General features: G+C 38.2%; 1 protein-coding gene across 6 annotated transcripts in view; it reads right to left on the bottom strand.

The window, feature by feature from the left end:
• RASAL2 (RAS protein activator like 2) overlaps nt 1-18,693 on the bottom strand; it is a 388,439-nt gene that overhangs the window by 57,632 nt on the left and 312,114 nt on the right. For all 6 annotated transcript variants that reach the window (XM_047752626.1, XM_047752627.1, XM_047752624.1 and 3 more), the window contains one exon: nt 8,410-8,519. In XM_047752626.1, coding sequence (XP_047608582.1) covers nt 8,410-8,519 — 110 coding nt within the window. The remainder of the gene's footprint in view (nt 1-8,409; nt 8,520-18,693) is intronic.

Genomic DNA, 18,693 nt, shown 5'->3' with positions numbered 1-18,693 from the left:
GTTTAACAAATTTTGATATATCCATATAATGGAATACTACTCAGCAATAACAAGGAACAGACTGTTGATAAATGGACAACTTGGATGGATTTCATCCAATGGATGGATTTCAAGGGCATTCTATATAGTTGGGGAAAAAAAGACAGTCTTAAATGGCTACATACTATATGATTCCATTTATATAACATTCTTGAAATAAAACAAAAAGTGGTTGCTAGGGGACAGGGATGGTGTAGGGAGGTAGGTATGACTATAATGTCGTAGCAGAGGGCGTTCTTTCCTGGTAATGGAATAATTTTGTCTCTTGATTGTGGTGGTAGTTACACAAATCTATACATAGGACTAAACTGCATAGAACTATCTGCACGCAAATGAGTACATACAAAACTTGGTGAAAACTGAATAAAGTCTGTAGTCTAGTTTACAGAATTATACCAGTGTCAATCACCTGGTTTTGATATTACACTACAGTTATAAGATATCACCACTGGGGGGAGGGCTCCAAGACTCTATGTACTATTTTTACAACTTCTTGTGACCATAAAAATGCCAAAAAAAAAAAAGAAAGAATTAAAGAATTAATCTAAAAGGAGACACTCAAGAAGCTGAGTTTATACACCCTGCAAATGAACATCACACTTACTCTTAGGTAGTTCCTGATGAAAAATAAGCAGACTATTTTATAACCATGCTTTGTCAGTGAGCCTCAGAACCAAAGACATTAGTGCGAAGATTTTTACTTGAAGAACATTTGAAGGACATGAGAAAATTCTATTTTATGTGCTTATCTTTACCTCAAGATACTGGTAAATTTAAGCAGCACTTCCAGAGCAAGGCTGGCAACCTGACAGGCATTCGAAATCCTGGAATGCCTGAAATGTGGTATGACCATGGTTTTTCAGCATTTCCTAGTTTTTCATACTTTTCAAAGTGCATTTCAATACAGACTCTTCTCCCGTCCCAACACCCTTCCACATGACATGGTTTTAATGTGAAAACGCTGCCAATATCGATTCTAGGAAATCACTTTACTGGCTTTTATCTGATTAGATGGCTTTGGAACAATGATGACTTTGTGACATCCTATTGATTTTGCCTCTAAAATGTTCCTCCTATCTTGCTTCTGACTCTTCATTCCCATGGCCACTACTCTCTTTAGAGTCTTCATTACTTCTTACAATAGCTTTTTGCTAATCGGCCTCCCAAACATAGTCTCAGAAAACCAAGTCATCTGAAATTATACATAGCCACAATTTTGATTAGGTCATTTCCTCGCTCAAAAATGTTTAAAGGCTCCTCATCGCTTATATGATAAAGCCCAAACTCCTCGATCTGACATTTAAGGACTGTGCTGTGTATGGAATACTGGATTGAAAATAACCTTCACTTAGAATTTTGAAAACATTGCTTCATTGACTTTTGATTGTCAGTATTTCTGTTGAGAATTTTCCACACCTCCTTTGTGCATGACATATTCTCTCTAGAAGCTTTTAAGATAGTTTTTAAAGCCTCAGTGTTGTGCTCTTTCATGATGATGTGAATTGATGTGTGTGTGGTGAAAGTCTTTTGTCATTTTTCATTCACTATGTTGGAAATTTGGTGGCCTTTCTAGTCTGTACATTTATGTTTGCTTGTTTGGGGAAATTTTCTTACATTATTTCTTGGGCAATTTCCTCTCCCAGTTTTCTAAGTTCTCTTTTACCAGAATCTTCTGGATAGAGTTTTTCATTTTCTGTTTCGCTTTCTGGGAGACTGACTCGATTTTAGGTTTTGTTTTTTTTTTTTAATTTTATGGCTGCACCCATGGCATATGGAAGTTCCTAGGCCAGGGACTGAATCTGAGCCTCATCTGTGACCTATGCTATAGCTGCAGCAATGCCAGATCCTTTTAACCCACCGTACTGTGCTAGGGATCAAACCCACGCCTCCACAGTGACCTGAGCCACTGCGGTAGGATTTTTAACCCACGGTCACACTTGGAACTCCAAGTTTGGCTTTTACATTTTAATTTCCAAGCTCTCTTATTTCATTAAGGCTCCTTATAACATCTTTTTATTTGTTTCCTAGATGCATAATCTTATATTTTGAATATATTCATTATGTTTTGAAGTTGTTTTTGGCTCTATGCATTGTCTCTGTTTTTTCTGGGTTCTTTTTTTCTCTCTTCTATTTATTTATTTTTCTCTCTATCTTTCATGTTGAAGAATTTCCTCAAATATCTGGGGATTCTTGGCCATCTGTTTATATTTAAGATAAAAGAACTCAATGGAAGCTGTGTGTGCTGGAATAGAGCTTACAGATTAATGAGCTTCACTGCAGAGTACTTCCTGGCCAGCTGGTATTTAAAAAAAAAAAAAAAACTTAATGTCTTTATTGAGATATAATCAACATATCATAAACTCTATCCATTTAAAGTGTACCATTTTCAGTATATTCAGAGTTGTGCAATTATCACCACAAGCTAAGCTTAAAAACATTTCATCACTCCAAAAAGAAACCTCATGTCCATTAGCAGTCATTCTTTTTTTTTTTTTTTTTTTAAACAGCTGCGCCTGCTGCATATGGAAATTCCCAGGCTAAGGGTCTGATCGGAGATACAGCTGCTGGCCTACACCCCAGCCGCAGCAACACCAGATCTGAGGCATGTCCGTGACTTACACCTCAGCTCACGACAATGCTGAGCAACCCACTGAGCAAGGCCAGGGATCAAACCCGCATCGTCATGGATACCAGTCAGATTCTTAACCCACTGAGCCACAAGAGGAACTCCCATTAGCAGTCATTCTTCATTCATTACTTCCCCCTGCTCTACATCCCTAGCATCTGGCAACCATTTATCTATTGCGTCCCTAGATTTGCAAATTTTCGACAGTTCACATAAATGTAATTATACGATATGTGGTCTTCTGATTGGCTTCTTTCACTTAGCATAAAATTGTCCAGGTTCATCCATGTTGTAGCATGTAGCATGTAGCAGTTTTGTATATCCGTTCACCAGTTCATGGACATTTGGGTCATTACTACTTTTGAGCTATTATAAATAATGGTTATGAACATTCATGCACAGGTTCTTGTGGCGATATATGTTTTCCTTTCTCTTGGATACACTTAGGAATAGAATTACCAGCTGAAATTGTAATAGGGGAACACAAATGTTGGTATCTGTCTCTGGTGCGTATCTGTATCTTTATCTGGCTTCTCCATTTTGGCATGTGATAAAATTGCCTTCTACAGGCAATTACACTTGATCTTCTTATTTTAAGTAATCCATCATTCAGATTTCTCCTAGTTTTATCAAGGAAGGAGTTTGTATTTCTGTTTCTTATACTAAGTCATTCTCAAGATAAAAAAAAAACACAAAGGTTTTACCTATCAACTTAAAAACTGCAACTTTAACCTTCCAATCATTTCCTACCTCATGCCTTCACATACCATCAACTCTTCAATATTTCAAGCCCTGTGATTTCCTACTCTTTGCTTTTGCTTATTATTTCCATTCTGAGGAATGCTCTCTCCAGCTATCTGTTTCTAAGTTCAAATTATACCTGTTTTTTAAGGTTCCACTGATAGGCCGCTGCCGTCTAAGTTCTTTCTGATCCACCCAATGAGAAATAATCTCTCCTCACCTATACTATTTTCTCCTGGATGTTTACTTCTTTTATTGGACTCCTTGAGGTTGGGGCTGTGTCTTTAGTTCTCTACATTCTTGGTAGTACATGGTTTACCAGTCTGTACGTAAATGTCACAATTAGATATGTTACTGTTTATCAAGACATTTGGTTTTTAGAAAAATTAATTATTTGGCAAGTTTTTACTTGCTATGCCTATGCCCCACAATTTTACAAAAGAAAATTTGAGTTTAAGGGTGATTTTAAGTTGATCCCCGAAACCACACTGGTACCAAATTCCATCAGAGCCTCAAAGCAGCATTTGACTTGCAGATCATCGGCTAGACAAATCTGGACCCATTAGGGTCTTTTTGATCAACGAAGTCTGCATGTTAAAATACTCGATGGTCATTTGCACAGAGAAGCTTACTGATCGTACAAAGTAAACTTTCTTTAGATGACATTAACTCCTTTAAAACTTTTTTTTTTTTTGCCATCTTAAAGCAGTAACTTAGACCTTATGAGAACCATCTTATCTTTTAAAATATGAGTACAAATAAGGTTGTGGTTATCAAAAACCTTGAAGAATTCATAATACCATGATCACTACTTTATTAGCTTCCTGATACCCCTGGATAGACTATTTACTCCTCTTGAAGTGAGAGATAAAGTGACGTGCACAGTATCATAATGACAAATTTAAAGAGAAAGTGATCCCTAGCTTCTTGAGTTCAATGTTCTGGTTAGATTTGGTCGAATGAGCCACAAAGAAAAAGACTGACATATTGGACCGAATGAAAATCTAAAACATGAGTGATTTTAAAACAACAGATTGGAAGAAAACTTTAACAACATGCACTATAGTGGCTTGTAATCCCTGGTAATAAAGAAAGCACTACTCCAAACCATAAGAAAAGGGACAACAGTTCAACAGAAAAAAATGGGCAAAGGGATGAATATGTAAGCCATAGAAGAAAACTTGTGAAAAAAATGTTCCACTTGCTAGGCATTTGGGAAATATAAATTAAAATAATGTCTCCCTACATGTCCTTTTTTTGAGAGACAATATGGAATAATGGTTAAGAATGGAGCCTCCAGAGCTAGATTTCTTGGATTTGCACGGCAGTTCTGCCATTTTCTAAACTGTGTGGCCGTGTGCAATTTACCAACTGCTCTCAGTTTTCTTATCTTCAAAATTAGGTCACAACTGTAACTAGGATTGTTGTGATGATTAAATGAGTTAGTTTATGTAAAGTGCTTAGAACGGTGTCACACGTAGTACATACTGTCTATGTGTTTAATATTATTAGCTGTCCATCATTCCGACGAAATGTAAACAGTTGTTTGAAGGATCAAAGCAATCCTCATCTGTTGGTGCAAATGGAAATTAGTACTACTTTTTCTGAAGGAGCAGTTCAACTTCGAAAATCTAACCCAATCACATAAGGACAGAAAGGTACATATCAAAAAATAGTCGTTGCACCCTCTTTGTGCCAAAAAGGGGGAAACAATTAAAATATCCATCACAGAGAAGTGAAGTACATATGTTACAAAACCTGTAGCACTTGAAGTGGGCAGCTGTGTGCTTAACGATGTGGATTTATATGACTGATACATAAAGGTGTCACAATATTTTTACTAAAAAGCTAGGTCACAAAGTAATACACACAATATGATCTCACTTAGATGCAAACAAGCAAAAGATGTGTATGTGTGCATTTAGGTATGGATTTTAAAAAGGTTTGAAAATATACAAACTATTAATGATAAGGCTATTTACATAGGGAAAAAAGGAAGGTGAAGAGGAACTTAATTGTTTTTTAAGCTGTACTTATGTATTAAACCTTTTTTTTTTTAGACAGCAAAGACACAGGCATATTTTACTCTTCAATTAAAAAACTGAAAAAAGGAGTTCCCATAGTGGCTCAGTGGTTAATGAACCTGATTAGTAACCATGAGGTTGTGGGTTCGATTCCTGGCCTCGCTCAGTGTGGTTAAGGTTCTGGCCTTGCCATGAACTGTGGTATAGGTCGCAGACACAGCTCAGAGCCTGCGTTGCTGTGGCTCTGGCGTAGGTTGGCGGCTACGGCTCTGATTATACTCCTAGCCTGGGAACCTTCATAAGCCATAAAAAAACTGAGAAAAGGGACTGCTTACTAGGTTTGCCTAGACTTTCTGTCAACTTGCTATAAGAATAGAAATGTTGGAGTTCCCATCGTGGTGCAGCAGAAACGAATCCGACTAGGAACAATGAGGTTGCGGGTTCGATCCCTGGCCTTGCTCAGTGGGTTAAGGATCCAGCGTTGCTGAGAGCTGTGGTGTAGGTTGCAGACAAGGCTTGGATCCTGCATTGCCGTGGCTGTGGTGTAGGCCGGCAGCTGTAGCTCCGATGTGATCCCTAGCCTGGGAACTGACAAATGCCTCAGGTGTGGCTCTAAGAAGACAAAAGACAAAAGACAAAAGACAAAAAAAAAAAAAAAGAAATAAAGAAATGTTTTTCTACTTAGATTAGATACCATATACCACTTGGGAAGAAATGATCTAATTTTGGCAACTGATGCATATGACACAAGACCAGAGGTCTTAGGAAAATTTCTAATCATACCTGTAAGGGTACTAAATTGAAGAACTCAGTTGATAATTCTTGTGCCTGTCTATTGGATAATCTGAGGACAAGAAAGTTTGTTTTTGCTTTTTTTTTAACTGTGATACAGTTATACTTCTAGTGAGTATTTCCCTATTAAAGAGAAACAAAGTTTGGGAAAATTTTTTATGTAGGAAAACTTATTCAAATGGATTTGAAAAATAAAAAAGATTGATTGATATCTGAGAGTTACTAGCACCTTTCTATCTAGCTGTATTTGAGACAGAGAGATACTACTATTGATTGAAGTAGGACAGCATGGAAGCACATATAATGAATTTAAGTCATTGGAAAGGGTAAAAATATGCTGACTATATAATAGCAGTAGCAGACTCCAGGAGAATATAATCTCTTGGTAACTCAATCCAAGAATTCCTTTAAACTACTTAAAGCCAAATACAATAGGACTGGGTACTTTGTTTGAAGTTAAAAAAGTGATACTTAGTACAAGTTTAAAAAAAAAAAAAAGAAGCCCACCTACAAAAAATATCTCATCTCCCAAGTTTATACATGAGGCTGCAGAAACTGGCTATTGAATTAGGAACATTTTAGTTGCTGCACCATATCCTTGGTCTTAAAAACCAGTATTCTGGAAAAATGTGTCATTCTATTTTATTGAAGTTTATTTATAAACTGCTTGAATTCTTACAATGATGAAGGTTGCAAAATAAATCTATAAGAAGAACATGAGAAAAAAATTTTTAAATGATTACCTTAAAACAGGTATAAAAGACATACTTAATGATACAGTTATACTGCAAATTGGACAGACTTGCAAATTCCACAGAACATCTCTAATGTGGCTGATAAAGAAGTAGCCTCTCATCAACTCAGTATGGGGGGCAAGTTACTTCATGTACAAAATAAGGAGAGTAATTCTCTGCCTGGCAAATGCATAATCTGCCATTATAGAGATTATAATCTATTTTTGTTTGTTATGCAGGTAACTGACAATAATGAACTTACTACCAAAAGGAAAACAAATCCAAGTATAAATAAGAGTATCATTATGAAAAGCAGACATGCATTTATATCCAAGCCCTACTACTTAGCTGTGTGACTGGGGCAAGTGCCTCAATCTCTTCTGCCTTAGTGCCTCATCTGTAAAATGAGCACAATAATAGTATCTAGGGTTGTATTACATGAGAAGCTACATTAAAAATGCTTAGCACAGGAATTCCTGCTGTGGCACAGTGGGTTAAGAATCCAACTGCAGCAGCCTGAGTCTCTGTGAAGGTGCAGGTTTGATCCTCAGCCTGGGGCAGTGGGTTAAAAGATCTGGCATTGCCACAGCTTCAGCTCAGATTCGACCCAGGAACTTCCATATGCTGCAGGTAAGGCCATAAGAAATAAAATAAAACAAAAATGCTTGGCACAGAGTAAACAATCGATAAATACTGGTGGTGGTGGTGATGTGTCAAGACACAACAAGTACTATTTCCTATATTTTGGAACATTATGGAGACATGAAATATAACCAATGTGTGCTAGTATATATTCAATTATTTTAGAAGGTTGTTAACCTTAGCAAGCTAGGCATTTGAGGTTTGCTCAAGCTGGTGGACCTAATTATTGAAATTCAGGCTTCCTTTTCAACATGTCTTCTGGAAGTAACTGCAAATTAATATGAGATCATTTCCAAATATTATAATATAAAGAACAATGCAGTAATGAAAACCATAGACACTTAGGGCCAAATTGTCCAAATCCAAATACCATTTCTGCTATTTACCAAGCAGTATAACCTTGGGTAAGATTTTTTCTCTGTTTCGTACACTCTTCATCTCTAACATGGTGATAATAATATTTATCTATACTATCGGGTTATTATAAAGATTAAACAAGGTAATGCATACAAAACACATAGTACAGTGATCAAAAATGTTAGTCACTGGCATCATCATCCCTTAGTCATTCTACAAAAGAAAGATACACCTCTGACCACAAGAACTTGATTCTACAGAAACAGCACAACTGATCCTTAAATTAGTTCTTAGGTATTCATACATTCTCCAATATTATATAAAAACTGGTTGGATATTTGAGCCAACATTTTGTATTGGATCTTTCCATCTGTCAATGATGCAAAGTTAGAGAAAACCAAAATGACTTATCAAAATTCACTGCTTTCTTTGCTTTAATCAAGAGAATTCCTACCTGTCATCTGCACTGCGAAGAGAGGGAAGCCGAAAGCTCGTGTTTCTGTCAAGCTTTGATTGGCTTTTGGTCCTCTTGATGGAGCCTTTCAGGCGCTTGCTGAAGAACCCCTAGAGTGAAAAGGCAGAAGATGATGGGAAAACGAACCAAGAGGGAACCTTGCTGTCTCCTAACTCATTCTCTCTGCCTTTGAAGAAATACTCAGATTCTTATAATGAAGACCAGAAACAGAATTCTGCTTTTAATTTTTTAATTTGTAATCAATAGCTTTGAAACTGCCTGGTAATGTGATACATTCTTTTTTTCCCTTCTTATGACAACTGGGAGAGTTAAAACTTTTTGACAGCACTTAATATCATTTTTTAAATAGTTTCTATACTAGCTATGGTAAAGAAACGTCTAACTTCTAAGGTAGTATGTTGGTGGTTTCAATAGCAGTAAAATTTGGTCTGTGTCACCTTGGATATGGAATTTGTGAAGTTAAATTTTAAATGTAGCTTAACTATTTTAAAATGAAATAGGCATGTGTCATTGATGAAACCAAGGAAGCATCTAGACTACAAAAGAAAAAAGTGCTTTACAGTGTTTAGCTCCTTCTTGCTTTCTACCACTACCACCAAATGATCTAGGAGTGCCTTGAATGTCTTTTTAGTCTTAGCATCTGGCAAATAATGGCCATTCAAAAAAAGTTTGTTGAATAAAAGAATAAACGCAAGAATGCATGACTATGATCACTGCTTTTAAGAAACAATTCTACTGTTGGCAGATGAAAGGACACCTTATAAGTATATCAAAATGCCTTAAGAAAAGCTTGCAATTCCAAGAAAACTGTTTTGATGTATGGAAATGACTCTAATCACTTATTAACTTATAGAAGCTGTATATAATAAATATTTCCATAAAGAAGAAAAAAATACAGGGCTAATCAACACATCAAATCTGTCACATTCTTTTAGTTACTGCTAAAGCCTACTCTTTTGGGGGTGAAGACTATATTATCATGACAAGCTAGATTGTGCTTATCTAATAATGCCACAAAACATACTATGAGATGATGAACAGGTCAAACAAGGGAAATGGGGACCTGGCTCGATGCCGTCCTCACTCAGGGACTTAGGCTAAGGGAGGCTCCATCTCTGTGCTTCTATAGTTGCTACAGCAGTATAAAGGAAAGGTGACAAATCATGTACTTGCTCTTAAAGCTTCATGAATCTTGTGGTCCCATTTTATTAGACAAAATAGTCACATGACCACATCAACTTCAATGGGGAAAGAATGTACAATCCTCTCATGTATTCAGAAAGATAAATGGTAAAGAGCAGTGTGGACTAGCACAGTGCTTTTCCACACCAAGTAGTTTGTAAGCATACAAGCAACTACTAGAGAAAAATAGAAAAAAAAGTAGCTCAATCAGAAGTAGAACTATTTAGCTCAATGAAGAAAAATGATTATTTCTTGTTCTTGTAGCCCAGAGAATAAGAGTAAAAACTCCTAGAAAATATCACATAGATATCATTCTGCATGCTTTTTTTTAATTCCCCAGGCTGTTTCTTATTATAGGTATATTGAGATTGATTGGAGGGAAAAAAACAAGGCTATTTTTAAAAGTACTATATTTCTTAGAGACAGGCATTTGCCTGGTCTCCTGTATAATCTTAGCATCATTAGGGAAAAACACTATCATTTGTTCTTCAGGGCAAAGACTTTATTTACTACTTTCTATGATTTAGTCAAGACTGAGTCACCACATTTGTTCAGCAAACCAGACCTAAATTTTTAGAATTCTATAAGGATCATTTAGAGCTGGTTCAAAACCACTGGCCTAAGTTGAGATTTAGCCCAAGGATCTGACTTAATAGTATATACAAATACATTTCTAACAAAAATAAAGTAAAGCAGTTAACTGAGAATGTACTAGCAGATGTTCACTCATATAATACTTTTGCCTTTCAGTGGCACTTATTATATCATACTTCATATATGTATATATATATATATATTTTTTTTTTTTTTGGTCTTTTTGCCTTTTCTAGGGCCGCTTCTGGCAGCATATGGAGGTTCCCAGGCTAGGGGTCTAATCGGAGCTGTAGATGGTGGCCTACGCCAGAGCCACAGCAATGCCAGATCTGAGCTGTGTCTTCGACCTACACCACAGCTCATGGCAATGACGGATCCTTAACCCACTGAGTGAGGCTGGGGATCGAACCCGAAACCTCATGGTTACTAGTCGAATTCATTAACCACTGCACCAAGACAGGAACTCCCATACTTCATATTTTAATCCATTTCTCTATTAAATATTTATGTCCATATGTTATAAAGCACCATACCAGATGTTGTAAGGGAATCAAAGATAAACACAAACTCTGCCCTCAAAAAGTCCATGGTTTAATACTGGATTAGAAATAAATATATATATGACACAATATGCTTTAGAAAGGTACATGTTCTTAATGCCTGGCATATTTAATCACAAAAACAACACCATCATATTTCTTTCAATCTAGGGCACCAATGACTAAGTTATATCACTTTTTTTTGGGGGGGGGGGTTGGACCCACAGCATGTGGAAATTCCTCAGCCAGGGCTCGAACCTGAGCCACTGCAGTGACTCACATCACTACAGTGACAACACCAGATCCTCAACCCACTTTGCCACAGGAAACTCCTCACATCACTATTTCATGACCACTAAGAAAAAAAAATGCCAGTTTAATTATAACACAACACCTTATCACTTAGAATTTTTATTTTGCACTAAAGATGTTGTTTTTCAAAGTCTTACTTTGGCAGATTGTGTCATATATCACGCAGAGCATAATACATTAAAGAATATACAAAATTGGTGAAAGTATTCCTAAGGCTTCTTCATTATTCTGAACTACTTTTTGACTCAGAGCAGTTGTTCATGTTTTTCCACAGAATACCATGATATATTCTTTCTTTCAAGAATGTTGATGAGTCCCTGCAGTGGTGCAATGGGTTAAGAATTTGACCATAGTGGCTTGGGTCACTGTGGAGGTGAGGGTTTGAGCCCTGGCCTGGCGCAGTGGGTTAAAGGATCTGGCACTGCTGTAGCTGTGATGCAGGTTGCATTTGCAGCTCAGATTCAATCCCTGGCCCAGGAACTTCTACATGCCATGAGTATGGCAAAAAAAAAAAAAAAAAAAAAGAATGATGATGACAAACAGCATATTGTAAAAGAATAATCTACAGAGCTGTTAAAATGTGAAAAAAATGTATCTTAGCATTGACAAAACATGGCATTATTTTAGAGAGTTACACAGGAAATTATTCCTTGAGTTTAGTGAAAAAAGAGGTTGCATCATCTGTCAAAACATAGGGAAATTATATGAAAGAAGTGGTATATTCTAGGCCTGTGAGGGTGGACAGGATTTGGATCTGGGCGTATTGAGGAGCAAGGGGATTTTATGGAGCAAAGCATGAAAAGTGGCATTGAGGTAACAACACACATTAAGTAAATTAGTCTGGTTGGTATATGAGTAGCAGCAGTGAAAAATAAGTTTGGAAAGGTGATTTACTCAGCCATTAAGGTCTAATTATTTTTCCCTTTGGCCCTTAAACTTTTGAGGGAAGGTGTAATGCTCAGCATATTAACATCTACCACAGAATCTAAACCTTAAGAAGTTCTCAATAGATATCATATAAATCTATACCTAAAATATGGTTAAGGAATATAGATAAGGGAAAGTGTAAGATTGCTCAGGTGGGTCAGTGAAATTTCATGGAGATGGCAGAATACACTACAAAATGGTTTTCATTTCCTTGATATAACTGAAACACAGCTTTCATGTGAGAATACTTCTTAGCTTAGGGCCCTATTTGATAGAAGTTTTCCATTCTCCCCTACCTCATATTCAATGGTACCCAGGAAGAGGAGCTGGGATTTTCCTAGCTTATCGTGACTGTTTCCAAACCTTTATTCCATGAAGTAATGGCTTGGAGTAATGCATATTCTTCAAGGTTCATACCACTTTGATTTAATATACTTTATCACTCTTTGCTGCCATGCATTAATCTTTCTTTCTCTTTCCTTTATTTATTGAGGGGTTTAGCCCCTAGCTTGCACTATTTCTGTCTCTTAACTCTTAACACCATGCTGGTGTTAATAATATCTTAGCTTCACAATTCCTTAACTCCAAGAACCCTTAACTGCCTCTCCAGCTACCCACTCCTAGAATCGCACCCTAGATACTAATTCAGATCCTCCTCCTCAGACATCTTAGACAATAATACTCTTCGGAATTTTTTTTTTTTCCTGGTCTTTTTAGGGCCGCAGGCTAGGTTCCCAGGCTAGGGGTCCAATCAGAGCCAGAGCTGCTGGCCTACGCCCCAGCCATAGCAACATCAGATCTGAGCCACTTCTGCAACCTATACCACAGCTCATGGCAATGCTGGTTCCTTACCACTGAGCAAGGCTGTGGATTGAATCTGGGTCCTCATGGATAATTGTCAGATTCATTTCTGCTGAGCTGTAAGGGGAACTCACTGACTTTTCTTTTTTTTTTTTTTGTCTTTCTGCCTTTTCTAGGGGCATACCCGTGGCATATGGAGGTTCCCAGGCAAGGGGTCTAATTAAAGCTGTAGCCGCCAGCCTACGCCAGAGCCACAGGAATGCGGGATCCGAGCCGCATCTGCAACCTACACCACAGCTCATGGCAACGCTGGATCCTTAACCCACTGAGCAAGGCCAGGGATCGAACCCACAACCTCATGGTTCCTAGTCGGATTCGTTAACCACTGAGCCACGATGGGAACTCCACTGACTTTTCTTCTTGACCAGGTATCTCTTTCTGCAAATACATCTGCTCTTCAGCCTCAAAGAAACCTCCAGTCTCTTGACCACCTAATTTTCTTCCTCACCCTGTTCTTTTCTCTCTACTCAACCTAGACTCCTGGACCAGTGACCTGAAGCTAATTAATCTCCAATAACTTCCATTCGCTTTATGATCAGTTACCCAAAATCAAAACTGAATCAGTGTTTAAAATCTGGTCTCACAATCAGGCTGTTCAGGAAGACCACATAGCTGAATAGGCTGATGCTACTAAACAGTCACTATCCCCAAGGTTGGTGTGGATTTTCCTATGCCTCTGACCTGGACCACCTGTGCACAGAACCTTCCAGCAACATTACTCCCTCTGGGAAACCTCAAAGTGTGCAGCATGCCCTCTTGCCCACCAGCCCCTCCTGAGCAATTCTGTACATATAGGACAGGGTGCTTTGTACCATGAATAACCCTGGCTATAGCTGAGTGGACCAGGGGTGGAAAACTGACCTAAAGGCACCTAAAACAGTGGTCCTGGTAAGAGTTCTGCATGCAGGATATGCTATCATCTGGTAGCTACTAACAGCTCCACCTGATCCCTGACCATTCTCTGCTTTGTTCTTGATACTCCAGCAACTCTAAAAGCGTACAATTCTCGGCATTCACCATGTATCTCTGCTAATGCTCACATTGCCTCCCTTTCCCCCAGCTAAGTCATCCTTTCAGACTCAGCTCAGGCACGATCTCTTCTAAGGTGTCTGTTTTGGCATGTCCTGGCCCTGCTCTAGATTAGGACCTCCTCCTCTGTGCTTCCAAGGATCTATAAATAGAGCCAGCTTTACACTCAGCACACTGCCTGCCTGCTGATGTGTTAACAGTCTTCTCTACTAAACTGTACTCCTCAGGACAGGGACCAAACAACTTGTGCATTCCCAGGGCAGGGCTGATTATCAGGGCATTTAGCAGCGGTCAATATATATTTGTAGAATTGAAATGTAACAGGACAGAAATGAATAAAAGCCATTACAGTGGTTTTGCTGCAAGTGCCACCATGGAAAGAATTATGAAGTGTGGCTTCAAATCCTGGCTCCAATTTCTCCTAGTTGAATGACCTAGGACAAGTCATGACTTTAAAGTCTCAGATTTCTTATCTGTAAAATGAGGATTAAAAACTCCTTTTCCTAAGGCCATTCCAAAGAATAAGACAGCTGAATGCAAAAGTACTTTTAAATAATGGAAAATGGGTTCCTATACATATTAACTGAATATAAATCTAGGCTGAGAGACTACTGAATACTAGGTAAAATCACGTTTTTTTTTTTTTTTTTTCCTTCCTCCTAGAAACTACTACAACAAAGGAAGAGAAGGAAACTAGAGATAAATTCCACAGTATCACAGATCTGGGGCTATTGTGTCCAGTGATGTATGCCAGTGTCTGTAAGTTATATCTGGTATATCACAAGTGTTCAATAAACATTTGTTGGCTGAATGAATTCACTGAAGGCTTCCTGGGAATCAAGCATGGCTCAGGTACTTTCCAATATGTGATGCTATTTAATCCATGCAACAACTCACGAATTAGTATTCAGTAACTTGCTTTAGGCAATACAGTTAATAGATGAGGAGTTAGAATTTAAATCCAGTATATAGCTAGTACTTAAAAAATTTTATTTGCTCATATATTTACTAAGCATCTATTACAGCCAGATACTTGAGACACAACAGTGAACAAAACAAAAATCTTTGCCTTAATTAATCTTACATACCAGTGGAAGGAGGCAGACAATAAACAAAGAACAAGAAATTAGCGCAATAGAAAAACAGAACTGAATAAAGAGGGTTGGAATTATAAAGTGGTCATGGGAGACCTTACAGACAAAGATTTCATTGAGTAAAGACTGGAAGGAAGTGAGTCAGTTTGCAGATACTGGAAGGGAAAAGCATTCTACGCAGCAGGACTAGGCTCAGCAAAGGCTTTATGGCAAAAGCATGTCTAGTATGATCAAGAAATAGCCAAGAAGTCAGCATGGCTGGAATGAAGTGAGCAGTGAGAAGGGTTGTGGGAAACGAGGTCGGAGAGGTAGCGGGGTGGCTCTGGTGCCGCAGTGGGGCAGATGGAACAGCCTGCAGATCCCGTAGGCCACTGTAAGCACCTCACCTTTCACTCTGACGTCTACGGAAATCACCGATGAGAGGTAAGACCATTCCAAGCAGTCATAAATAAATAAGCACTTGCTTTTCTGAAAGAAATTTCAGCTCTGAAATTTTACTATGATTTTAAGCCATAATGTGCAATATATGAACAGGTCACTTTCTTCATCAGCAGTAGATCACACATCAATAGCTGAAATACAGAAAAGCTATCTGACTTTTCCCAAGTCACACACTGCTGCTAATCAGCAGAGTAAAAACTTAAAGTTCAGGCAGTTCTGACCCTGAAACTCTTGCTTTTTAACCCCTATTACCATGACAAGTTCTCCACATTCTAGTTTCTCTTCAAATATTCTAGGCACTATAATATAATGCATTTTCAGAAGGGGAAATAAAGAATTTCTCCAACAAACAAAAGCTAAAAGAGTACAGCAATACTAAACCCATTCTAAAAGAAATATTGAAAGGGCGTCTCTAAATTAAAAAAAAAAAAGGTAAGAAGAATTAGGATGGGGGAAACCACAATTGGAAAGCAATCACTTAAATAAGCCAGCATACAGATCTAAACATGAAGATGCTAAAAAAAAAAAAAAGACATCAAAATCACACAATGTGGGGAAGGAAAGTGATAAAATATAGACTCTTTTTTTATTTTAATGATGTGTTTGAGCCTACATGACTATCAGGCTAAAGCAAGCAGATATAGGAAGGGGTTAATATACTTAAAAAACAGGGCAACCACAATCAAAACTGAACATTACATTCACAAAAACTGAAAAGTACTCAAGCATAAAACAAATGGAAACCATCCAACCAAAAAAAGAACAGAAAAGAGAAACAAAGAATCAACTGGAAAACAAGGTTTAAAAGGGCGATAAGTACATATCTATCAATAATCACCTTAAATGACAATGGACTGAATGCACCAATTAAAAGACACAGAGGGGCAGATTGGATAAAAAAGCAAAAACCTCCAATCTGCTGTCTACAAGAAACTTACTTTAGGGCAAAGGACACACATAGATTGAAAGTGAGGAGGAGTTCCCATCATGGTGCAGTGGTTAATGAATCCTACGAGGAACCACGAGGTTGTGGGTTCGATCCTTGGCCTTGCTCAGTGGGTTAAGGATCCGGCATTGCCATGAGCTGTGGTGTAGGTTGCAGACGTGGCTCGGATCCCACATTGCTGTGGCTTTGGCGTAGGCCGGCAGCTACAGCTCCAATTAGACCCCTAGCCTGGGAACCTCCATACGCTGCAGGAGTGGCCCTATAAAAGACAAAAAAAAAAAAAAAAAAAAAAAAAAAAGAAAAGAAAAGAAAAAAGAAAAAAAAAGAAAAAGAAAGTGAGGGGGTGGCGAAAGATATTTCATGCCAATGGACAAGACATTTCTGATATGCAATACTCCTACCAACCAGACAAAACAGAATTTTAAATGAAGGCCATATAGAAAGACAAAGAAGGACACTATTTAATGGTTAAAGGATCCATTCAAGAAGAGGATATTACAATCGTCAAAATATATGCCCCTAATATAGGAGCACCCAGATACCTACAACAAATACTAACAGACATAAAAGGAGAAATTGATGGGAATACAACCACAATAGGAGTCTTTAACACCCCACTCACATCAATGGACAGATCCCCTGGACAGAAAATCAACAAGGCAACAGAGATCCTAAAGGACACAATAGAAAAGTTAGACTTAATGGACATTTTCAGGACATCACATCCAAAAAAATCAGAATATACATTCTTCCCAAGTGCACATGGAACATTCTCAAGGACTGACCACATACTGGGGCACAAAGCTAACCTCAACAAATTTAAAAGTATGGAAATTATTTCAGGTATCTTCTCTGACCACAGTGGCATGAAACTAGAATTCAACCACAGGAAAAGAAATGAGAAAAACTGACTACATGGAGACTAAACAACATGCTACTTAAAAACCAATGGGTCGGAGTTCCCGTCGTGGCGCAGTGGTTAACGAATCCAACTAGGAACCATGAGGTTGCGGGTTCAATCCCTGGCCTCGCTCAGTGGGTTAAGGATCTGGCGTTGCTGTGAGCTGTGGTGTGGGTTGCAGACGTGGCTTGGATCCTGAGTTGCTGTGGCTCTGGTGTAGGCTGGCAGCTACAGCTCCAATTAGACCCCTAGCCTGGGAACCTCCATATGCTGTGGGAGCAGCCCAAGAAATGGCAAAAAGACAAAACAAACAAACAAACAAACAAACAAACAAAAAAACCCCAAAAAACCCAATGGGTCAATGAGGAAAGCAAGACGGAAATTAAAAAATACCTCAAGGTAAATGATAATGAAGACACAACCACTCAAAATCTTTGGGATACCACAAAAGCAGTGCTCAGAGGGAAGTTCACAGCAATACAGGCCTTTCTCAAATCAACAACTTACCCACCACCTAAATGAAATAGAAAAAGAAGAACAAACAAAACCTAAAATCAGCAAAAAGAAGGAAATCATAAAGATCAGAGAGGAAATCAATAGAGATTAAAAAACAATAGAAGAAATCAATCAAACCAAGAGCTGGTTCTTTGAAAAAGTAAACAAAATTGACAAACCTCTGGCTAGACCCACCAAGAAGAGGAGAGGAAAAACCCAAATAAACAAAGTAAGAAATGAAAAAGGTGAAGTCACAACGGATACTACGGAAATACAAAAAACCAGGAGAGAATACTATGAACAATTGTATGCTAACAAATTTGACAACCCAAAAGAAATTGACAACTTTCTAGAGACTTACAGCCTGCCAAAACTGAATTAAGAAGAAACAGATCAACTGAACAGACCGATCACTAGAAATGAAATTGAATATGTCATAAAAACACTCCCTACAGGAGTTCCCGTCGAGGCTCATTGGTAAAGGAATCTGACTAGGAGCTATGAGGTTGCAGGTTCAATCTCTGGCCTCGCTCAGTGGGTAAGGATTCCGAGTTGCTGTGAGCTGTGGTGTATGTTGCAGATGTGGCTCGGACACTGTGTTGCTGTGGCTGTGGCATAGGCTGGTGGCTACAACTCTGATTAGAACCCTTGCCTGGGAAGCTCCAAATGCCACAGGTGTGGCCCTAGAAAAAAGACAAAAAAAGTTTTTCTTTTTTTTTTTAACACAAAAAAACCAAAAACCAAAGCATTCCCTACAAATAAAAGTCCAGGACCAGAGGGCTTCACGTGCGCATTTTACCAAACATACAAAGAGAAACTTGTACCCATCCTCCTTAAACTTATTCAAAAGGTTGAAGAAGAAGGAACACTCCCAAAGACATTCTATGATGCCACTATCACCCTAGTTCCAAAACCAGACAAAGATACCACCAAAAAAGAAAC

This window comes from Phacochoerus africanus, chromosome 11 (genome assembly GCF_016906955.1).
Source record: "Phacochoerus africanus isolate WHEZ1 chromosome 11, ROS_Pafr_v1, whole genome shotgun sequence".
Classification (NCBI taxonomy): domain Eukaryota; kingdom Metazoa; phylum Chordata; class Mammalia; order Artiodactyla; family Suidae; genus Phacochoerus; species Phacochoerus africanus.
Note: the sequence above shows the minus strand (reverse complement) of the source record. Positions and strands in the feature narration are given on the sequence as shown.